At 38.3% G+C, this 25,798-nt stretch overlaps 1 protein-coding gene across 1 annotated transcript in view; it reads left to right on the forward strand.

The window, feature by feature from the left end:
* LOC150091167 (putative polypeptide N-acetylgalactosaminyltransferase 9) overlaps positions 1-25,798 on the forward strand; it is an 886,865-nt gene that overhangs the window by 831,148 nt on the left and 29,919 nt on the right. The window contains exons 10-11 of the mRNA XM_090374539.1: positions 3,580-3,765; positions 23,949-24,077. Coding sequence (XP_090230665.1) covers positions 3,580-3,765; positions 23,949-24,077 — 315 coding nt within the window. The remainder of the gene's footprint in view (positions 1-3,579; positions 3,766-23,948; positions 24,078-25,798) is intronic.

A 25,798-nucleotide genomic window follows, 5' to 3' on the forward strand; every position in this document is an offset into this window, starting at 1 on the left:
GGATTTCCATGATGGATGCAACTTTCTTCTCCTGGACCAGCGACCCAAGGTATTTAAAGTCCTGCACTTGCTCGATCTGGATGCCTTCGAGATAGATGGTGGCTTGCGACCCATCTGTTGTCAGGGCCTTTGTCTTATCAGCATTGATCTTCAAACCGTATGGCCGGGCAATGCGGGCAATGTCGTAGAGGATGTCCATGGCTTCAGAGTCGTTACCAGCAAAGATAGCACTATCATCGGCAAACATCAGGTCAGTCACATAGTGATCCTTGTCATATTGTATGCCCCATCTGTTTCTGAATGCTTGCCTCATAATGGCATCGACCACGATGTTGAAAAGCAACAGGGAGGCTACATCCCCTTGGCGGACTCCAGTTTGGATGGTAAATTCCTCAGATAAATCATTCTGGATGCGCACCTGGCTGGTTAAACCGTTGTATGGAGTGTGATGACTTTTTGAGGTACATGTTCGACCTCTAGTAGTTTCCATAAGTTAGGCCGATGGACACAGTCAAAAGCAGACTTAAAGTCAATGAAAACAATGACGGTTCGCTGTCCACACCGGATCCTCTCCTCCATCAGCTGACGGATGGCAAAGATTTGATCACAGCATCCTCGCCCGGGTCTAAATCCCACCTGTTCTTCTCGACTGGTTTGCTCGCGATGATTTTGCAGCCTTGACTGGATGATCTTCATAAAGACCTTTCCGATGATGGAAAGGAGGCTGATGCCACGGTAATTCTTGCAATCCCAGTTATCACCTTTCTGGTGGATCGGTACGATAATGGCTTTCCTCCATGTTAGTGGAATTTGTTCAGTGCACCAGATGGTTTTGAGGAGTGAGTGTAGTCGGCGAAGCAGTACATCTCCCTCGGCTTTGATCGCTTCTGTGGTGACTTGGTCCACTCCTGGTGCCCTGCCATTCTTTAGGGATTGTATGGCTGCTTTCACTTCTTCTACTGTAGGCTCAACATCGACCATGGAGACTTCAGGGGGATCGATCGATAGTGCGGCTTCTGGCGGTCCCTGAGGTGGGTCGTGATTAAACAATGCTTTGAAGAATTCACTCCACTGTTGCAGGCGTTCAGACGGTGATCGCACGAAGGGTCCCATCAGCATTCTTGGTTGTCACTAGTCAATTTGGTCTTTCCACTCAGACATCTGAGGGTGCGGTAGAGAGTGTGGTACGCGTTCTTGGATGCCGCCACTTCAAGATCGTCTGCCACTTGGTTCCAGTATGCTTCTCTTTCCGCTGTCATCCTCTGTCGGACTTCTCGGTTTAGCTGCCGGTACCATTCAAAGTTGACCAACTTTGCCTGTTTCCGTTTGTCCACGAGGTCAAGGCACTCGTCTGATATCCATGGTTGCATTCGACGTGGGGCAGGTGGACATAGGGGCTTGGCACATTCCAGGATGGCATTAGAGATCTGCTTTTCTTCTTCATTTATATCCTCGGGCACGGCTAGCGTCTCGAAGCGGTTGGATAGGGCGATCTGATATGCCCCTTTGTTGGCAGCATTCATTAGCTGCCTCCAGTCCAGCTTGGCTGACCGAGATGACCTTTTTGCATGCCGTAATTTGAGCTGCACCTTAGCCCGGATGAGGTAGTGCTCAGATCCGCAATCAGGTCCCCTCATGGCACGAATGTCCATGAGTGATGAGCGAAATCGGGCATTGATCAGAATGTAGTCCAGGATTGCTGAATCCTTGCCAGATGGATTTTGCCATGTAAGTTGATGTTTTTGAGGGTGCTGGAAATGGCTGTTTCCGATGATCAGGTTGTTAGATGCGGCAAAGGACAACAAATGTAGTCCATTGTCATTGATCTTCCCATGGCCAAACTTGCCCATTGTTGTTTCCCAACCAGATCTGTCCACGCCAATGTGGGCATTAAAGTCCCCTGCAAGGATGATCACTTCTGTCTGTGGAATTGAATCCAGCGTATGTTGGAGCTGGTTGTAGAAGTCATTTTTGGTCGGGTCCAGGCTAGTCTCAGTTGGTGCATAGGCGGAGATAATATGGGTCTTGATGGTGCCCTTGACAGTAAGGACTGCCAGGCAGTCCGATATTGGTTGGAAAGCGATCACACTACTGGTGGCCTGAACATTGACCATAAAGCCCACTCCTGCTTCTCGTTTCTCACCACCAGAGTAGAATAGCATAACCGCTTCGTTAGGTGCTGGTGGTTGGATGATCATCGTTCCAGACCTGGTGAGCCTTAATTTGGATAATGCCGCGATTGATACCTTGCACCTAAGTAGTTCTTGGGCAATGATTTCCTTTTGTCCAATGTGGTGCTCCGTTCGAACATTCCATTCGCCAATGTTAATTGCCCTTTTCGGCGTAGTAAGCTTATTGCTATGGCCAGTGGTCCACTTCACACCAGCACCCTGGGTCCCCAGTGCTGGCACATCGGCTACCCCGGATGCGGTAACATTGTTGTAAGAGCTTGTTCCGAATTTCATGCGGTTTCTTGCCTAGTTTCCCGTTTCTGGTCATTTCGGCAGGATGACCACCCTCCTCCTTTCGCAGCCGGGCTTGGGACCCTCCATGGCAGAGTTGTGCAGTGGATCACATCCAAACAGTGCAGAAAGTTATAGAGCAGTGCGATGAATGCAACCTTCCATTATGTATAGCCTTCATCAACTATGAAAAAGCATTTGACTTGGTCACAAAACAAGTAATAATCATCCAAGGTGTAGACAGAGGTTCTCCTTGATACCAGTGGAGCAACATCTAGGTGCCACAGGTTGTCTAGAAATGTTTCGTATATGGCTGCAGTGTATGGTTATTTCAGCAGGATACTGTAATGTGTCCCTCATAAGGCTAAATGTGTACAGAACTTGTTCAAGGAACACAAGTGAATCAGCCTACTGCAGTGGCTTTCTCAAATCTCAGTCCAGTTGAGCATCTTGAGGACAAGTGGAATGAGTAGAGAGCAACCATCTAATTTGCAACTGTGGGAAGTAATTCAGTCAGTATGGACTAGTGACTCACTTTTGACACCTTGTTCAGTCCATGGCTTGATGAACTCAGGTTGTTCTGAGGGCTAAAGGGGGACATATCAGGTAGGTGTACCTAATAGTAAATTGGTGAGTTATACATTAATATGGTTTTGGATGAATAGTGCATAATGTTTTAACTCAAATCAAAAGGGACTACGAAGCCCAATAAGTCCTATTATTATTATTATTATAATAATCTTAAATTATAGATGAAAGCCTCATCATTGAAATCTCTCAGTGTTGAGAGATTAACAGTCCTACTCAAAGCTATGAGGTTTCACCTATAATTTAAGATTATTATAATGTCTTAACATACTTGGCCTTGAATATTCTAATTTAAGTTTTGTTAGCCCCCCCCCCCCCCACCAAGTATTTCAAGATGTAACTGGGAATTTGAACATATTATTCACAGAATGCTCATTTTCTATAAACAAGGGTACCAACTAACTATATTTTAGTATCTGTGTACATGGATATGAAAAAATATTAATCATGAAAAAAAAAAAAATTGGCAAAATTGTGTCGAAAGTAACTTTTTGTAACTCTGTTTCTTTGCTTTTTTTTTTTTTTTTAGTCATGGATGTGTGGAGGTACGTTGGAAATTGTTCCTTGTTCCCATGTAGGACATATTTTTCGAAAACGTAGCCCATATAAGTGGCGTAGTGGGGTTAATGTGCTCAAGCGTAATTCAGTCAGACTTGCAGAGGTTTGGTTGGATGACTATTCCAAATATTATTATCAGAGGATTGGATATGATCTGGTAAGATATTCATTCTAAATATGTACTATGATCATTGACATGTGAATATGATTTGTTTTTACTTTTTCTAGTTTTTCAGAAAATTAATTTTTCGTCTTTTACATAGCCATATAAGTTTTCACCATAGTGAAAACACAGTAAGTAAAGATTTTAATTTATTGCTCAAAAGTATAGATAGTAAATTGTATTCTTACATTTTTATACAAAATATCATAAAAGAAAGTATGGTTTTTGCTCTTATTTAGTTTTTTTTGTATTTACACATTGTTGTTTACACAAAAGATCCATTACATAGCCACACTGGTGGTTACCATTGCCTAAGATGCTTTAGAATTTAACCAGCCATGCAGAGTTGGCGTTAAATGGTAAATCAAATTCTAAATCAAAAATTATTGAATTTCTTACATTAGCATTACCTTTAATATTGCATTGTTTAGTCTTTAATATTTCATTTGAAACTTGTTTATACTGTTCATAATTAATAATAATAGGGCATTAATAGCTATAGAAGAAGTTTGATTTATATTAATTTCATCTTAGAAGATGTGGAGAGAAGTAGATCTTGGATTAAAATATTTTAACTAAATGTGCTGTAATAAAACCTTTTCACTATTTAATCTATATTTTTCTATATTTAAACAATATGGATAAAATATGTTTTGTTTACACATGGTATGGTCATTCAGCAATGTGTAAATTTGGAATATGTGATGCCAGCAGCTCCTTCGGTAATTCATTTCCTGCTACACATTAAAAGCCTACAGTTAAGAAAGGAAAGCAGAGCATAGCAATGACTGATCAACAACCCAAGAAGAATACAGTGCATTTAAGAATCAAAAATGATATGAATATATATAAACTTTTGATAACTGTAACGTTAGCAATTTTTAAAGAGCAGCTTAATGACATCATCCACGGGCAAACATTTTGCAAGTTGCACATCACTCTCATCTGCACCAAGAGTGGGAAGAGTATGCTAAGCAACCATAGTTAAATAAGCGCTTCTAAAAGTGCATCACTAATCTTCCATAGAAGCAGTAATTGCTGTTGTCCATTAAGCAGAGATAACATAATTTATATAGGTTTTAACAAAATATTGGAAAGGCTGTAAAAAAAGTAATTTTGAGAAACTTCTTATCAATGAACCAGACAGCTGAAACTTCAGAGGTTTATTCCTAGCTCCTGTTTAATACCATTCACTGCTTGAATGCAAACTTGCATGGAAAGGTACATGCAATAAACAACTGAGCGACATTGGCACACTGAACTATGGGTTATTGCATTATGGCTAAGATTTTGTGTAGCTTCAATTGCACTGTCTAGACAGCACTATAAAAACTGTATACTTGGTTCACAGTTTCATATGTTCTTTGCTTACATTGAAGTTATTTTATCTAGTTTAATATTTTTTGAAGATCATGCTTGCTGAATTTTAATTCATTTTTTTGAAAAACAAAACATCATCCTTAGTGTGTGTAAAAAGGGTTTTCCTATAAAATGTTACCTGGGAAATCAGGACTGAAAAGGAACAGGGATGGACAGTACGTTGAAGCTGATGACATTGAATCAGCTCTTTACAATATGTCATCTGATACTGAAATAGAATTTTATTCAAGTGATGCAAATTGCTCATTCAAATTGTTGATGTTAAAATGCTATAAACAACAGATTCCATCTTTACTTGGAGTGATGACTCTTCACAGATGAAATATATTTACTGAAACCACTGCCTATTTGTTCTAGTGCCCCAAGAGAAGCACCCCAAGGCACATTAGAGATGACACTCACAAATATAAAAGGCAGTGAACATGTTAAAATGCTTTAATTTAATTAATTTATTATTTTTTTAAACCTTAATTAACCTTATTTTTTTTTAGGACCCCAAAAAGGAATAAATCCAAATATAATCCTCCTTCCTCTTGATTTTTTGTTTTGGGTAGGGATGATAGACAAAATTCTAGGAATCATTTATGGCCCAGTTTGTCATAGAAATCATTTTCTGTGCAGTATTTAACTCAACTTTTTAAAGATTGAAATGCTGTTTCACAACTCATTGTTTAGCCATTTATCATTGCATTCGCATACTCTACTCACTTTTTTTTTTTTTAGTTCAGTGTTGTTCATCCACTTTCTTTGCTAACAGTGTAATTAGGGTTTTTTTGTGTGTGTGTATTCAACATTACATCAAAAAAAAAAAATGTTCGGAAGCTATTTTCAGTGACAGTAAAAAATTGCTAATTATTTTTATGAATGACAGCAGCATTATTATTATATGAAACAGATATGTTTAGTTTAATAAAATTGTATTAAAATGTTATTCTTTTTAATAGCATGCAAAAGAAGATTAAAGGTGCTAAAAAACAAGCAAGCATAGTATGTGAAACACACTCTAGCCCATGATTATTTTATTCTTTGGGGTAGGCTATAGAGTAGTAGTTTTGACCTATAAAAAAATTACTCTTTTTTTTTTTTTTTTTTTTTTTTTTCACTTTAATTGAGCTTCTGAAGTGGCTGTATCCCAGCATGCCTTCATTAAGCCCCTGAAGTTTGCAGGTTTTCAACTGGCATCATCATTAGCCGTTTTCAATCCACTGCAGGATGAAGGCCTCTCCAGCAACTTTCCAATTTCTTTAGAGACTTTTTTAGTCCATCTGTCATCATGTCTTCAAGCTATGTGTCCTGCCCAAGACCATTTTAGTTCTTTAGTTTTGATAAGAATGTCCTTTACTTGAGTTTGCTGCCTAATCCATGTGTTTCTCTTCTTATCTAACAGTCTGATTCCTAATATAATTCATTCCATTCTTTGTTGTGTAGTTTTCAGCTTCTCTTCCATTATTTGGTGAGTGCCCAAAGTTTCACTTCCATAAGTCATGATGGGGAGTATACACTGGTTCATTATTTTATGTTTCAGACAAATTGGGATATTGCTCCTCAGTATGACTTGTCCCAGATAAGTATATGAATCTACCTTTTCAATTACTGCTCCATCAATGATTATATCCCTTTCTGTGGCATACTTGTTCTAGTCATATTCATCTTTAGTCTGAAATCCTTACTAACTCTGCATAACTGATTAAGATTTTCCTCTAATTCTTTGGGATCGCGGCTTATGATCACAATTTCATCGGCAAATTGTAAATGACTTAGATACTCTCCATTCACACTGACTCCTTTCTGCGACCAGTCTAATCTTCTGAAAGCTTCCTCAAGGGCAGCAGTAAACAACTTCAGAGATATTGTGTCTCCTTCGAACTCCTTTCTTAATTTTAAATTTGCTACTATCTTTGTCTAGTCTAATAAAGGAGGTCGCATTCTCAGATATTTTCTTCAATATCATAATAATATGGGGTATCTGTGCCTTGTCTTTCCAGTGCCCGAAACACTGCCTTATGCTGTATGGAGTCAAATGCCTTTTCATAAGGCATAATGGTGGTTTATATTCATTTGCTTTCTCAATTATGTGAAGGTGATCCGTAGTTGAGAATCCTGTTCTAAAGCATGATTCTCATCAAGTATTCTTTATAATCTGTTAGTAATGACTCTTGTGAACAACTTGTAGATGTGGGACAACCAGCTAATTGAGCTGTAATTTTTAATTTATCTCCTTGCCAGTTTCTGTGTCATGTCTCTTCCTCCCAATTTTAACAACTCTACAGTAGCTTCATCTTCACCTGGGGCTTTCTGATTCTTCAGTGCATATTCTACCTCAATAGGAAGGATATCGAGTATATCGTATGTGTTGCTAATTTGTGATCCATCTTCTCCACTGCTGGCATTAGTCCCTTGCTTCTCATGTAATTCTTTCTAGTAGTCTTCTGCTATTTATAAGTACATCATCACTACTCTTCAGTTGTCTTTCTGTATTACTGCTCATGGCTGCTGATTTAAGTGCTTTGTTTTCCCTTAATGCTTGTGTCCTCTCTTATGTCCTCTCTGTCTCTTTCTAATGGCTGTACATAACTCTGTATACTCAATTTTGTCCTTGCCAGTTTTTATCTTGCTCTTCATTTGTCGTCTTCAATTCATCATGAAAATTTTTTCTCCTGCGGATTTCTTTTTACCTATGGGTTTCTCAGGCTTTATCACTTACAGAAAGTTGTTGTATTCCTCGTTGATATCTTGGTCCTGAAAGGTCCGCAGAAGTTCAAACTTGTTCTTAATTTTTAGTACATACTGCTTTTTCTCCTCACCTGTTATCTCAAGTCAATTCTTTCCTTTTTCTTCACATCTGTATCAAGTGTGCATCTTACCATTCTGTGATCACTTCCAACATTTACCTTGTTCAGGATGGGAACATCATTCACAATACATAACAGTAGCCACTGGCAGAGGTGAAAGTGATTCTTGCACTGCTTCTATCGGAATGAGCAGCAGCCTGGAAAACAAGATGCAGGGTATTTCAGAGACTGCTGAGAGTCATTGTGGTACAAGTAAACACATGGATTGTGTTAGGGTAGCAAAGCATAGGAACAAATGCATGTACACCAATGCTAGGAGTTTGGTAAATAAATTTGAGGTATTGCTCAGAACATCAAAGGCAGATATTGTTGGGATATCACAGACGTGGTGTCACAATTTGGGTGACACCTAAATTCTGCAATTTGGGTGTACTCCCCAAATTGCAGAACTGGCATTTGGGGAGTACAATGTGTACAGAAAGGATAGACAGGATAGGAAAGGAGGAGGGGTTATGCTATTAGTTAAGAAACACATAAAATCCAAGGAAGTGAAGCCAGTCGACATCGCTGGACAGTGCAGTGTCAAGTCAGTTTGGTGTGACATAAGCATTGGGAGACAAAATTGAGAGTAGGAGTGTGTTATAGGCCTAATGATTCTGATGAGTATAATAAGAAACTATACAGGGAAATAGAGTGGGCTAGTAAATCACAGAGTCTTATAATGGGGAATTTTAATTTCGCAGATATTGACTGGAATTTGTGGGTTGGTCACTCACACACTAGCAAGGGTTTTGCGGATTTATTGAATGATTGTTTTCTACATCAGCATGTTCGGGAGGCAACTAGAGGGCGTAATACTCTTGATCTGATTATGAGTAGTGATTCTTCATGCATTAAGAATCTGCAGATAAAGGAATCACTAGGTGGCAGTGATCACAGTGTGCTGAAGTGGGATTTACTCAAAAGGTAACTACCATCAGGGGTAAAGGGAAGGGTTTTTGCTTTCGCAAATGCGATTACGGTGGTCTGAGACAGTATTTAAAATCTATACGGTGGGACCAACTGATGAAGTTACCAACAGCAAATTCAAAATGGGGAGTATTCAAAGAATTTATCTTGGAAGCTACTAGGCTTTACATAACAACTAAGAAATATTGTTCAAGGTTTAGGCCTAAATGGATTTCAGATGAGCTAATGAGACATATGGCAGAGAGAAAAATGTATGGGATACATATAAATTAATGGATTACATGGAAGCCTATGATAGATATAAGCTGGTCTGTAACCAAGACGCAAAGAAGATTAGGCAGGCAAAGGCAGATTATGAGAAATCCTTGGCAAAGGATGCAAAAAAAAAAAAAAAAACAGAGTTCTTTACCTATGTAAAGAACTCTTTGAACCAACAGTTGAACCATCAGCTGTTGCTGATCCTACTCAGGTGGCTAACAAACTAAATGAGTATTTTGCATCTACATTCACCCATGAGGAGTTATTCAGGGAGGGGAATGCCAGAGGTGAGTTAAACTCTGGCAGTGAGCTAGATGATTTTGTAATAACAGAGAGGAAAGTGGAGGAGAAATAGTTGAAGATAAACATAAAAAAGGCACCCTGGGTGGACGGGACTATCTAGTTATATTAAAGGAGGCAGCAAACCCTTAACCATAATTATGAGAGCTTCCTTGGACTCGGGAGGTGCCACAGACTGGAGATGTGCAAATGTGACCCCAATTCACAAAGGAGGATTAAAGGCTGACACAAGTAATTATAGATCTGTGAGTTTAACTTCTGTTCCAGGAAAATTAATGGAGGCACTGGTTAAAGAAGCACTGCAGGATCATCTAGACAAGTCTTCAGTTATAGCTCGGACACAGCATGGCTTTGTTAAGGGAAAGTCCTGCCTGACCAATTTGATTGGATAGTATGATGTGGTCACAAAGGACCTGGATGCAGGGAATAACTTTGATATCATATATTTAGATCTTAGAAAGGCTTTTGATACTGTTGCACATGGAAGACTGCTGAACAAATTGGAGCAGTGTGGCATTGGAGGCAAATTGCTGCTATGTATAAAGGGATGGTTGAGTGGGAGAAGACAGAGTGGTAATCAATGGACACTGCTCATCATAGACTAATGTTATTAGTGGAATCCCTCAGGGTTCAGTGTTGGGTCCGTTGAAGCAGCTACCCCAGAGTGACGTATCAACTCTGTGGTGCAGGCCGACCATCACTAATCCCGCCACCGGTAATCCGGTTCCACCGCTAATTCAGATATAATTTCCGCGAACGTAATTTCAAATTTACTGGGTCGGCGCACCGACCTGCCACTACTGTTTTGGTGGCATTGGTTGCAGCTGTTGGCACGAACTCATAAATACTGGCAAGCCAATTCCACTTGTTTTTCTGTTTATTATTAAAATCTTCTTACATTTACCCCCAGCCATGGTTCCAATGCATAAAGGAAGTGCCTGTCATGGTGTAAAGTGCAAACACCGTACATTGTCCATAACAGATAAAGTTGAACTTCTGAAAAAAACTTGACAGCGGTGTGTCTGTGAGAAGTTTAACTCTGCTTAATTGTAAATTCCAGTAACTTCTCTCAGTTCCTCTTTTCTTTTAGCCATTCCTTTAATGAGGCATTCCTTTTTAGATTTTTTTTTTTTTTTTACAACACACTTATACAAACTTGCGGAAAAACACAACACAATATGATGGATAATACAGCGCACTAACGAACTTGTTTTCACAAAATCTCTAACAATACTGACAAACTTATTGCGACATTTGAGAGTTTATGTTATCACAATTAGTTTTATTGCAGTGCTCTCCGCAAGTGCAATAAACTAATCACAAATGACCATCATATGTATGCCGTAATAGTATCACACATTTGTGGCCACGTGACTTCTCAAGAAATAAAGTAACCAACATACTTTAGTTATAAAACATATATGCGACATAAAGTCTTTTTTTTATATATATATATTTTAAGTGAAAAAACGACGACACTGACATTACAACATTTATTTTAGAATTACTAATCAAATTATTTCCTAAATATTTTTTGGCCCCTGGGGAATTTTTTTCTTAAACTAGCTTGACAGTCAATGTGTTAAAGTTAGAAGGAGGTGGTTAGCTGTTGGATAAAATTTAAGTGCTAAAATAACCACCGGTGATCCGGCGAACTCACTAATCCGGCACCCCACAGGTCCCAATGCTGCCAGATTAGTGATTGTTTACCTGTACTACGCTGACAGTGGTAGAGAACGAAAAGGACCTGGGGGTAATTGTGCAGGCAGATATGAAGTTTTCTGAGCAGTGCAGACCATAGTGTCTTGTCAATGATATACAGGAATTTTTCTAGCAGGGATAGGGATGTGATTATTCCCTTGTATAAGGCATTGGTCAGGCCACACCTTGAGTACTGTGTACAGGTCTGGAGGCCTCATTTTAAGAAGGATGTAGGGCAACAAGATTAGTGAATGAAACAAAGGCTTAAATTTTGCAAATTACAGTGTCTGGAGACTAGGCACCTGCAAGGTGATCAGATTGAGGTGTATAAAGCCTTGAATGGTTTGAGCATGCTCAATGCTGATGGGATTCTTCCTCTTGCTCAGAATAATTACCTGAGAGGACATAAATTGAAATTGAGGAAAGACAGATGTAGGATATATGTGCGGAAGTTTGCCTTTAGCCAGCGGGTGGTTAATTGCTGGAACAAACTTCCGTCTGTCGTGGAAGTTAATAGATTAAATAAATTTAAGGAGGAACTGGACAAACGTTTAGAGGGAATGGTTGTGTGAATTTTTTTTTTGACTGATGCTGCATAAGCTTGCATCTCATGCCTCTGCTAATGCATCTTCTGTTAGTGAGAATGAAGTCTACTTTATTAGTTGTTAATCCATTTGGGCTCTTCCATCTCCACCCTTTTCTTGAAAAATGTGTTCATTATTGACATTCCTCGAGATTCTGCGAATTCCACAAATCTTTCACCAATTCCAAAATTTCCTATCTGTGCTGTTTTGTCTCTTTCTAACCTTACCATCAAAGTCCTCCATAATAATGTTGTAGTGAGTTTTCTGTTCATCTAGAAGTCTCTCAATTTCAATTTACATTTGTTCAACCTCTTCTTCATCATGGCTCAATGTTGGTGCATAAATCATTATACAAAGGGTACTAGGAAAGTTTTGCAATACAGCTTTGTTTATTTAATTTTTTCATAGTAATTTCCTCTACATTCAATACACCTCTCCATCCTCCGAAACCAATCTTTAAACCAGTTCTGCCAAGTTTCACTAGGGAGTACAGCACACTCATTGTCCCAAGCCCGTAGAAGGTCCTCATCACTGGAAAACTGCCTCCCTTTTAGCTTCATTTTCACATGCGGGAACAGTGCAAAGTCGCAGGGAGCAAGGTCTGCACTGTAGGGAGGGTGCTCGAGAAGTTTCAGTCCTGTCGTGGTCAAATATTCGGTGCAGGCTTTGGCGCGGCGAGCTGGAGCATTTTCGTGATGGAGGTACCAGGTGTCCATTCTTGACTTTGGCCGCAGGTTCTTCATAGATCCAATGACTTTAGGCAGGCATTGTTCAGTATACCACTTAGCTGTGACTGTCTTCTGCGTGTCCAAAATGACACGTTCCACAATTCCACTCGATTTGAAAAATACAGCTATCATTTTCTTCTTTACAGATCGGGATTTTCTGACAATTACGGGTGTGTCGTCATCATCAAAGACCCAAACTTTGTTTTGAGCCTTGGTCGGCAGATCGTAATAGTACAGCCAAGTCTCGTCACCTGTCACGATGTTGTTCACATACCGAGATTGTCCCTTATCAAACTTTTTTAACATCTCCCGGCACCAAGTCACACGTCGTGTCATCTGCTCTTCAGTCAGTTCATACGCCACCCAGAGAGAACAAAGTTTCTCCACGTGCAAAAGAATCGAACGAATTGCTGGTGCATTTAGGCCCAAAGTATCCTCTATCTGTTGGTAGGTCACTCGCCTGTTTTCGTCAAGCATTTTCCGCACAGCAGTAACGTTTTCCTCCGTAACTGACGTTCGTGGCCTTCCCGGCCTCTCAGAATCCTCCAGAGTGAAATTTCCCCTTTGGAATTCTCTATACCACCTGAATATCGTTGTACGATGTGGACAATCATCATCTAGTGCAAGAGTCATTTCTTCTAAGCACTGGTCTATGGTTAAACCACGCACGAAATTATACCGCAAAACTGTCCTTATCTCATTTTGTGACCACGATGCCATCGCAAGCACTTTACACTCTCACTACTAATGAATAACTAAACCCATCGACTTGGCGCGGCGGCTACTATGCACGTATGAACATGTCTCAACATGAAGCTTCCTGTGATTCATTGTTGCGTCATATTGCAAAACTTTCCTAGTACCCTTTGTAACATTTAGTTTGCACCTCTTAGAAATCTTGAGATGCAGTCTTGACACCCTTGGTGATATTCGTTTGAATTCCCAAATGTTGTTTTTTATAATTTTTATGGACCAGAAAGCCAACTCCACCTTCGCTCTTTTCACTGTTTCTATTGGTGTACAACAAATTTCCACTTGATAAACATATAAACGATTCATTTCTTCTTCTTGTTTTAGCCAAACTGATGATATTCCAATTCATATTTTCTAATTCCTTTTCCAGCTTACCAGATAATATATTCACCGATAAGCAATCTTACATTGTAACAGGCCAAGTTTAGTTTCCATGCATGGCAGCCTGGTCGTACCCAGAGATTCTTAGCACCTTCTGCTTTCACTCTGATCCTCTCACTGCCATAAGAGGGAGACTGAGGGCCATTTGTTTTGTCGTGTCATCATGTGCTGGAGGGTTTGGTCTTTTCCTCTTCACACTGACCAGGCATCTTGAAAAGAACCACTCTACACACTCATTGCCACCAAAGTGATGTAACAGGGCTTACCATTGTGCGAAGGTGTTCATGAGTGGATTTTAGGGAGGCAGGCCAACCAGACTTCTCCTAAATCCTCTAAAATAGAAAGATATTGGATCCATCAGTGTTTTACTCTGAGTCTCTGATAACACACAGAATGCCTGTTCCCCTCTAAGCCCCCTTAACTGGTATATAAATCACTAAACCATTGTTTGAAAAATCCCATACTATTGATTCTTTGCTTTCTGAGAGATCAGTTGTATGTTTGCATCATTAAAATTATTTATCATAACTACACTGAATAATTTCCATTTAGTGAAATATCAGTGAGAAAAGAAACAGAATTGTTATTTCTATGAAAATTAAGTTGGTTCTCTGGAAAGACTCAATAAAGAAGAGTTTTTCTTAAAAAAAAACTGTTGAATTAGGTATGGGTGAGTAATGGAAAAAGATCATGAAAAACGGAGAAATGTATGATTTGTAACTTGGTGTGTGTGTTTCACGAGGGTAGTTAAGTTCTCATTGCACTTTAAAGAAACCAAAATTAGAGATTTTATTAGTACTGGCAAAGAACAAGCTTATATAGCAATTGCAAAAAAACAAAACCAAAAACCCCATCCCATCTAATAATGTCTTATTCTTAAATTTATTCAAAATACCCAGTTTCATAACACCAGATGGTAGTTTATTGTTGCCCTCTAGCTGAAAGCAAATTTTCAACATCTGTCCTGCAGCCATTCTTTTTCAGTTTGAGTTTAATATCCTTGTATACATTGTCTGAGCAGGAGTTAGAATACTATCATCATTAAATTTACTTTATCCATTTAAAGTCTTAAACATTAGCATTAGTAGAGGCATTTGATGCAAGAAAGCAAGCTTATGCAGCATCAGCCAAAAAAAAAAAAAAAAAAAACCACTTCCACTTCACCCCTCTGTTCGTTCAAAATACCTGTCCAGCTGAGCCTTAAACTTATTTAGGCTATCAACCTCCACCACAAGGGATGGAAGTCTGTTCCACCAACCAACCACCCGCTGGCTAAAGGCAAATTTCCGCACGTCTATCCTACATCTGTCTTTCCTCAATTTGAATTTATGCCCTCTCAGGTGATTATTCTGAGCTAGAGGAAGAATCCCATCAGCATTGAGCATGCTTAAACCATTCAAGGCTTTATACACCTCTATCAGATCACCTCGCTGGTGCCTAGTCTCCAGACACTGTAATTTGCAAAACTTAAGCCTTTCTTCGTAAGAGCACCCCTTTGTTCCATTCACTAATCTTGTTGCCCTTCTCTGTACTCATTCCAGCAGTTCTACATCCTTCTTGAAATGAAGCCTCCAGACCTGTATACAGTACTCTAGGTGTGGCCTGATCATTGCCTTATACAATGGAATAATCACCTCCTTATCCCTGCTGGAAAAATTCCTGTATATCATTGACAATACTCCATGAGCTACTCTTGCAGCCCGTCTGCACTGCTCAGAGAATTTCATATCTGCCTGCACAACCACCCCCAAGTCCCTTTCATTCTCTACCACTGTCAGTGTAGTACCACAGAGTTGATACGTTTCTCCTCAGTTACTGCTACCCACATGCAGTACTTTGCATTTGTCAATGTTAAATTTCAGTTGTCACTTCTCAGCCCATTTTCCCAACTTATCTAGATCCAGTTGGAGTAGCATACTGTCTTTACTGTCATTAACCCTGCCAACCTTTGTATCATCTGCAAACTTGGACATTAATCCCGATATACCATCATCAATATCATTTATAAATACAGAAAACAATAATGGACCCAACACTGAGCCCTGAGGGATTCCACTAATAACATCAGTCCACGATGAGCAGTGTCCATTGATTACCACTCTCTGTCTTCTCCCCCTCAACCACCCCTTTATCCATAGCAGCAATTTGCCTCCAATGTCACACTGCTCCAATTTGTGTAGCAGTCTTGCATGTGCAACAGTATCAAAAGCCTTTCTAAGATCCAAGTATATAATATCAAAGTTATTCCCTGCATCCAGTTCTTTTGTGACTGCATCATAGTATCCAATCAAGTTGGTCAGGCAAGACTTCCCCTTAACAAAACCATGCTGTGTCTGAGCTATAACTGAAGTCTTGTCTAAATGATCCTGCAGTGCGTCTTTAACCAGTGCCTCCATTAATTTTCCTGGAACAGAAGTCAAGCTCACAGGTCTATAATTACTTGTGTCAGCCTTTGATCCTCCTTTGTGAATTGGGGTCACATTTGCACATTTCCAGTCTATGGGTACCTCCCCTGAGTCCAAGGAAGCTCTCATAATTATGGCTAAGGGTTTGCTTACTTCCTTTGCTGCCTCCTTTAATATAACTGGATAGATCCCATCCACCCCGGGTGCCTTTCTTGTGTTTATCTTCAACAGTTTCTCCTCCACTTTACTCCCAGTTATTTCAAGATTCTGTAACTTACTGCTAGAGTTGAATACACCTCTGGCATTCCCCTCGCTGAATAACTCCTCATGTGTGAATGTCAATGCAAAATATTCATTTAGTTTGTTAGCCACCTGAGCAGGATCATCAACACTTGACCCATCAATATCAAGTGGACCAATCTGATTCATCCCTTTCCTTCTAGAGTTTACATAAGTAAAGAACTCTTTGCTGGTTTTCTTTGCATCCCTTGCCAAGGATTTCTCGTAATCTGCCTTCGCCTGTCTAACCTCCTTTGTAACTTGGTTGCATATCAACTTGTGTCTATCATAGGCTTCTGTGTCATGTGTTAATTTGTAAGTATCCCATGCATTTTTCTTCTCTGCCATATGCCTCATTAGTTCATCTGACATCCATTTTGGCCTAAACCTTGAACAATATTTCTTAGTTGGTATGTAAAGCCTAGTTGGTATGTAAAACACTCACTTCAGTCAGTTTCTACGCACTGCAGCTTTCAGAACCAAAGTTTTTTGTGGTAAGAGAAGAGCATCCAGCGGTTTGAATACCTCTGGTTGCTCTTCTCTGCACCCATTCCAACAGATTCACATCTTTCTTAAAATAAGGATTTCAGACCTATATTAAAGATGTGAACTAACCATTGCCCTGTACAGTGAGATAGTTACCTCTTAGTTCCTGCATTTCATTGGCAGAACCCCATGGGTTTTTCTAGTAGTCTGTCTGCACTACTCAGAAAACTTTGCATTGGACTGTACAGTTACCTCTAGGGTCGATTTCATTCTCCACCACCTTGAATGCAATACCACCTAATTGGTATGTTATTCTGGGATTACTGCTACCCATACGCAGTACCTTGCATTAGCCAATGTTAAACCTTAATTTCTGTCATGAACTGCTACAGTATTTGCACGCAAAATGACATTGAAGTCCAATCAGCAGGATTAGAGGAAAGAAAAAAATTAAAGGAAACAAACATACAAACTGCTTTGCCAGAAAAACAACAGGTGAAGATTGTAAGTGAGTAAATCGATTTTATTTTTGAATCTGGCTGTTTCAGTAAAGTAGAATATTTGAAAAATATAATGCTTGACATATTCCAGTGTTTACCAAAACCTATACATATACCTTTTTATAGGAAGTTCTTTAGCCTAACACTCACATCAAATTAATACATTATATGAAAATAAATTTATGACACGATATTATGATTTAAAATTGTCAATATATACAGGTTTCTTAAAAATAATCCTGTATTTAATTTCCATAATCTACTCACTGCCAAAAGGAAGAGCAGAGCGAAGTCGATGTCCCTTATTAAAAAGTTTAGTCTAAAATATTTTAGTAAAAAAATTTGACAATTGTCTTCAATTTCCTCTCTGTTATTGCTGGATGGTTTGGTTTGTGGTGGATTGATGTACATCGAAATTCGCTCGCTCTGCTCTTCCTTTTGGCAGTGAGCAGATTATGGAAATTGAATACAGGATTATTTTTGAAGAAACCCGTATATATTAACAATTTAAATCATTATATCGTGTCATAAATTTATTTTCATATAATGTATTAATTTGATGTGAGTGTTAGGGCAAAGAACTTCCAAAAAAAAAGGTATGAGTTAAATCTCTTATAGTATCAAAGTAGGAAGGATTGAATTGTATTGCTCTTATATATTTTGAAATCTAAGCTAACCTATACTGTATATATTAAAAAGCATTTATTTCAGTACATGGAATTGCAGAAATTCAAATATGTAAACTATGTAAATTACTCCTAATCTCCTGAAAGGAAAAAGGCATGACAAAAGAGAGTAACATCCTTACTGCCACAAAATTCACACATGCTTACTTTCCTCTTCCCTTAAAAAAAATAGTTACATTTGTAAAAATATTGAGCACCTTAACATCAGATTAGATTTAAAAACAATGCATGCCATGTTTAAAAAATAAATAAATAAACTGCAAATTTTATCTGAAATATTTTTCGGTCTTATTCAGTAGGTTACAAGTTGATATCTTGCAAATGACTTTTGTCAAAAAAAAAAGTCCAACATTAGTTGAACATGTAAACAAATACAGATGTTTGAGTTAGTGATACACAAAAAAACCAAGATATTCTGCTTGCAAATTTCAAGAATGACTCATTGCAGTAATGATCACATTCATTATGATGCTAAATTTTTCTTCTTTCAATATACACTTGTTCAAGAGATAATATTTACTACAAGTGCACTTTTTTGGATTAAAAATTGACGAATGAGCATTTTTTTTCCATGTGCCATAAGGGCATTGTTAATATGGTCGCAATTGAAGTACCTTCCATACATGTTCCAACATCTGCCCCTAATAAAATGCAGAATAAGAATGATAGTTTCATTTTTTTTTTTTTTTTATCTTTAACTGACATAGTAAATTTGTTATTAATTCCCTCTGAGAGGCTACTTATTCCTACCTAATGATCAGGACTTTCATAATGTGTTGGTTGAAAGATGAAATATCATGACTACTGTATATTACCATTAGTAAAGAAATATGATGCAAGAAAACAAGCTTATACAGCATCAGCAAAAAAAAAACTCTTCTCATTTCACCCATCCACTCGCTCTAAATGTTTGTTTAAGTTCTGCCTTGAATCTATTTAACCTTTCAACTTCTACGACAGATAGAAGTTTGTTCCAGCAATCAACCACCTGCTGACTAAAGGCAAACCTCCGCACATCTATCCTTCCTCAATTTGAATTTATGCCCTCTCAGGTGATTATTCTGAGAAAGAGGAAGAATCCCATCAGCATTGAGCATGCTCAAACCATTAAAGGCCTTATACACATCAATCAGATCACTTCGCAGGTGTCTAGTCTCCAGATTGTAATTTGCAAAACTTAAACCTTTCTTCATAAGCATAACCCGTTGTTCCATTCATTTATCTTGTTTCCCTTCCCTGTACTCATTCCAGCAGCTCTACATCCTTCTTAAAATGAGGCCTCCAGACCTGTATACAGTACTAAAGGTGTGGCCTAACCATTGCCTTATACAAGGGAATAATCACCTCCTTATGCCTGCTAGAAAATTTCCGGTATATCATTGACAAGGCACCATGAGCTACTCTTGCAGACCATCTGTGCTGCTCAGAAAACTTCATATCTGCTTGCACAATTACCCCAAGTCCTTTTCATTCTCTACCGCTGTCAGTGTAGTACCACAGAGTTGATATGTTACTCTGGGGTTACTGCTTCCCATATGCAATACTTTAAATTTGTCAATGTTAAACTTCAGTTGCCACCTCTCAGCCCATCTGCAAACTTAGACATTAAGCCTGATATGATATCATTAATAAATACAGAAAACAACAATGGACACCCAACACTGAACCCTTAGGGACTCCACTAATAACACGAGTCCATGAACAGCAATGTCCATTTATTACCACTCTCTCTGTCTTCTCGCTGCTATGGATAACCATCCTGTTATCCATAGCAGCAATTTGACTCCAATGCCACACTGCTCCAGTTTGTGCAACAGCATCAAAAGCCTTTCTAAGATCCAAATATATGATAGCAAAGTTATTCTTTGCATCCAGTTCCTTTGTGACCATATCATAGTATCCAATCAAATTGGTCAGACAAGACAAACCCATGCTGTGTCCGAACTGTAATTGAATTTCTCTGAAACAGGTTTAAACTAACAGGTCTGTAATTACTTGTGTCGCCCTTTGTAAATTGGGGTCACATTTGCACATATCCAGTCCATGGATACCTCCCTTGAGTCCAAGGAAGTGCTCATAATTATGGCTAAGGGTTTGTTTACTTCCTTTGCTGCCTCCATTAATATCACTGGATAGATCCCATCCCCAGGTGCCTTTCTTATGTTTATATCCTACTTTTCTTCTAACTCTTGTATCGATGACCTTAGTAAATCACTTCGTACCTTTCTAGTATACTCCATTCCATGCACCTTGTGGTCTTCTGTCAAAAGGATGTCAGAAGAATTTTGAACAGTCTTGATATGAAGAAAGTCCGTGGTCCTGATAGTATTTCTCCATTTGTTCTCAAAATCTGTGCCCTGAGCTTATTCCTGTTCTCTGTTTTATCTTTTTTACACTTTGTTATTCTACTGGTGTTTTTCTTTCTGATTGGAAATTGCTCATATACAAATAGTTCCTCTAAAGTATGACAAATCTATCCGATCCAGTTATCATCCCATTGCATGTCCTTTTAAAGTAATGGAAAAATCCGATAAGCACCAACTCCTAAAGTATCTAGCTACCTTCCATCACCAGTATGGATTTCATCAGTGTCAATCTAAAGGTGATATGCTGGCTTATGCTACCCATCTGTGAATAAATTCAGTGGAAAAGTTTGGTGAAACTCAGGCAGTTTCTCTTGACTTTTGAAAGGCTTTTGATCACATTTGGCATAGAGGTTCAAAATGAGCTTCCATCTTATTGTTTGCAAACTGTGCTGTGTAATTGGTATCCAGTTTTCTCTCTGATCACTCACTTAAGGTAATGGTAGACAGCTGTGTTCAAACTTCTCCACTAATGCTGGTGTTCCCCAAGGTCAGTTCTTTGTCCCTTGTACATTAATGATATTTCTCCATTCACCAGAAATCCTATCCATAGTTTTGCTGATGATAGCACATTGCATTCCACCCTCCACTTTGAGAAAACCTTGTCCTGCTCAAACACTTCAAATTCCTTAAATGCTGATCTTCAGATAATTCTCTAATGTGGCAAAGATAATTCCAGTCCTTCTAAATCTTTGTGCATTATAGCTTTAGATGCTAATGCGCCATAAAATCCTAAAACAAACAAACAAAGCTTCTAAATCTCGCAAAAAGGATTCTTCTGCTCCTATGCTCATCTTTATTCAATATTTTTCATGTGCTTATGCTCTTGGCATAAGCACATGAAAAATATTGCTTCCTCTGCATCTAAAAACTGGGTTTTCTTTCATTCTTGATGTTACTTCTCTTCCAAACAGTTACCCAATTGGTACAAATCTCAAATTCGTCCTACCATGGAATATTGTTTCCACATCTGGGTAGGTGTCCTCATAACCTCTCTCAGACTTCTATATTTCATTCAAAAGAGGGCAGTTAGGTTAATTAATGACCCATCTCTCTTACAAATTCTCTGCACTCTCATAGATGTTTTGTTTCTGCTTTTTGCCTTTTCTATAGATATTTCCATGACCACTGTTCTTCTGAATTTGCTTCTATAATCCCCCCCCCCCTCTCTTTCAAATCAGTCCAAACACTTTCCACAACCAGTGGGTAACCTTTTGCTGTCTAACTTAAAATTCACAGAACAAACACTTTTCTTCTTCATGTATTCCTTGAGCTCCTGTTTTCTGGAATAACATCTGTTCATATGTATTTCCTGAAAATTACAATCTACAGAAATTAAGTCTAATATCAACAAGTACTTTCTCTAATCTTCTCAACTTTCAACCGATGCGGAGTACTGAGTATTATAGTATATAATACCTTTCATGTTTTGAGTTTTCATATAAAAAAAAAAAAAATAGTGAAGGAGAGTTGGATGGCAAATATGACTCTGTGCCTTAAATAGCTCATGATATTTCAGCAGTACCGAAACTTGTCAATTATACCCATATATATACATATATATTGTCAAGGTGTTTTTGCAGGTGCCACAGTGGTTATAATTGCCATTGTTCCCACGCCTGGTGAAAAGGCCTGGGTTCAAATCCCATCAATGACATGAGGAATTTTTACGGGCTTTTTTTCACTGTATGGTTAAGTTTTTTGGACTCAGGTGAGAATAGCAAAGTTGTTTTTCATTAAAAAAAACAGGCAAACTGACCAGAAAACACACATAATTTACAGACATATCTGAGCTGGATATCATCATTCTTCTCTTTCTTGGTGATTCCCTTCTATTTTTGATTTTCTCTCTCTCTCAGGGAGTAACTTGGGAATTTTTTTTTTGGCTGGTGTATGCCTCAGGCTTCCTTGTACCATGTTGTTATTAATAATAATGTAAAGATATGCAAATAGATGAAATCTTTAGGAGCTGTATTATTAATAGTAGTAGTGGCATTATAATGCAAGAAAACAAGCTTATAAAGCATCAGCAAAAGAAGAAAAAAAAATGCCCATGTCACGTGACCCACTTCCATTAATTTGTCTGGACAAATGACAATTTTTGTGTGAAACTATTTTCACATGCTGATTTGCATGTTGTATGGGCTAAAAAACCACCATACACAACATGGAAATCTGAATTCATGAGCAAATGCCTCTGCCTGAGATTGAACCAAGACCTCTCCAAACAAGGGAAAGCCAGCAATGTATTGTGCTGACTAAAGCTACCTTGGAAGACTCAGCTTGTACAACAGTGATTTTGAGGGAAACTGAAATTGAACTGGAAGCTGAATTGGTTCTGTGGAGAAAATGTTGGTAATCAGAGAATTAAAGATAGCCAAGCTCTACTATTGAAAAATTATCAAATCAAATCTAAGCTAAGTTAAGGACACTATTTCAGTTATTAGCCACCTTGCCTATTTCTGATCAAGGACAGAACATTGATTTAAACTCTGCATTGGTTAAAAAGCTATTTAAAGGAATACCAGGTGTATCCCTTTAAATTTTGGCTTGAACTGATATTTATAGACAATGCTTTGAATAACATTTGCAGAATGGAACTAACATCACGAACATATAATTGGTCAGATGATTGATTATTTTTGAAATATACTATTTGAAATAATGTCATTTTATAGATCATCAATCACATTACACTGCTTTAGCATCTCCTTTTAGAAAATCCTGAGACTACCACTGGCCACACCTGTCCATCTGCATGTGCTGGCTGGAAATGTGATTCATTGGATCAGCAAACCCATTTCAAGCTAGGACTTTACAATGATGATTCTCCTCCTGTTCTACTGTAGGTATGTATGCCTCTGGTAGCCTGTTAGCAGGAATACTAAAATTACACTGTTGGCTGCAGTTGCTCAACCATGGTAGTGTCTAGCTTATGGTTCAAGATGAAATGATTCTGCTACCCCCTCCTCCACCCATCCATGTTGTACTGCATGGTCAGTTGCTCTCCTGTGGCACACATCTGTTTTGCTGGACAGTACGTTGGATCTTCCTATTGCCCCTCTGGTCAGCAATATGCTCTTCTGGTTTCTTGGGTTGGGGCAGACCTGGTAGGATAGTCGTTTTTCCACTGCTGTCATTTATCAGACTTCAGGCTGGTGGTTATGAAGGTGGCCACAACAATCACCTCCCACTGGAACTTAGTTACATCATGTTTCTGGCCCATTTTTTTGCTTGGAACACCAGAGTTCCATGCTATATTTCCAGGTCTGCCCCTTATTTAGAGATGGCATGCTACATTGCAGTGGTAACAATAGGCATTATGCATAAGTTATAGTTGTTGTTGTTGTATGTTTTACGGCACAACGGCAGCTAAAGGCCATTATGTGCCAATAAGTCATAGTAGGGGAAGGTAGCTTTGCATTATTCTTAACGCAAGGCTACCTTTGGGTATAGTCATCAGGAATAAAATGTCAAAATCTTGTTAAAAATACAAACACAGTCTTCTTAAATAGAGAATGATTTGTGTATTATTCTCTTAATAGTTATTGTTTATATGATCATATCATCAGGTATGTTAAAGTGTATTAACCCTATTTATTTTTTCTTTAGGGTGATTATGGGGATGTATCTTCTAGAAGGGAGCTGAGAAAGCAATTAAAATGTAAACCCTTTGAGTGGTATTTAAAGAATATATATCCAGAACTTTTTATACCAGGAGAAGCTGTAGCATCTGGAGAAGTGAGTTTGTCCCTTTTCAATGTTATTTCTACACATATTTTTGTATTTTCTCTTGGGTGAACCTCCCAAATTTGGCAATCCATATGCAACACCATACTGGATTACCAGATTTGTACCATACATTTTTAGAGAAATTAACAAATTTGGCAAACTACCCAACAGGCAACATATTTCATTTTTGAATTGGCCATTTGTTAAAGCAGCACACTAGAACTGACTGTGAGGGGGTAGAGATTTATCTGAGCCCTAAGTTTTTACTGTGTTCCAATGACACAGAATCCAGCCTTTTTTTGGCTAGGGGCCAAAACAGAAAAAAATCGAAGGTTGTGGGGCTGAAGAACAGTTCCTTACCACTAATTGGTGCATTTTTCAAAATAGAATTTAATGTTGTTATCAAGGTGTATATATACAAAATTTGTATATACAGTTTATCATTTTTTTTGGGTTTAATTATTAAAGACACAAATTCAGTAATTATTATGTAACACTAATAACATTCATATTATATGGTTATAACAATATTTATTGTTAAATACTGAGGAAAATACATAAAACATCATAAGAAAGCAGTGCAAAAAAAAAAAAATCAAATATAACTAAAAATTGGTATTTTCAAAAGTATTTTGTGTGATGTGCATCATAAGTTATATCCCCCCCCCCGAGCTTAAAGCTCGGATAAAACTAAGGGCTACCTACATGGCCACAGGGATCACTCTTTCACATTGTGAAGGAGTGATCCACTCATGGCCCACAGGTTTTACACCCCTGCATTAGGCTGATATAACAATTCATGAAATGAATTTATTACTGCTTTGTGAATGTTTTTATTTTAACTGAATCATGGATAATCAAATTAATGGAACAGCCCTATCTGTGAAAAAATCTGACCTGCTCAAAAACTTCTTAATTCATTTCACAAATATATATATTCTTATTTCCAATCTCAGTAATCTCTGTTTCCACCTACAATGTGTCAAGTTTCACAAACGTTTTCTAAGAGAATCTCAATTATCAGTGTTGCTTCACTCTCCACTCATCTCAGTTATTCATGAATTGGGAAGTCTTTGATAGTCCTTATCAGAGACTTGCTAATTTGGAAACTTTTCTTTTTATCTCCTCTGGCTAAAAATCTCTTTAACCCCCCCCCCCCCCCCCCCCGTTGCCTCTGTCATGCTCTGAACTCTATGAATTACTCAAAACTTTTAGAATTTCTTTGAAGCAGTACTTTCTCCAATCTATTTTTCTTAATAGTGAAGTAATTTTTCTTGGTGAGTTTAATGTTCATAGTTCAAGCTGACTTCATGTACTTGTCACACGGACCCAGCTGGTAGAGCTGCTGAAACTTTTGCTATTACTAATGACCATGTACAACTTGTTTATTTATCTTCTATAATACCAGAGAAAGTGCAATCTCACCTAATAATCTTGATTTTTTTTTTTTTTTTCTTCTCACCAACAATCACTCAAAGTATATAGTTAACATTAAGGTTCCTGTAGAGACCATCACCAAAGTTTCATGTGAATGTTATTTGTTATTTGGTTTTTTTTTAGGAGCATTAGCAACTAAGGCCATATTGCTCCGGGATATGCGGTGGTCATTCCCTGACCTTTCCGCATCCTCCGTATTTGGTGGTGACGGGCTCGAACTCCGATCTAATCAAGAAGCGTGTGCTACGCACTGCTGCTCCTTCCCACCTGGCTACGGAGGTGCCTCACGTGAA

This window comes from Mastigoproctus giganteus, chromosome 1 (genome assembly GCF_048544385.1).
Source record: "Mastigoproctus giganteus isolate SK-2022 chromosome 1, ASM4854438v1, whole genome shotgun sequence".
Taxonomy (NCBI): Eukaryota; Metazoa; Arthropoda; class Arachnida; order Uropygi; family Thelyphonidae; genus Mastigoproctus; species Mastigoproctus giganteus.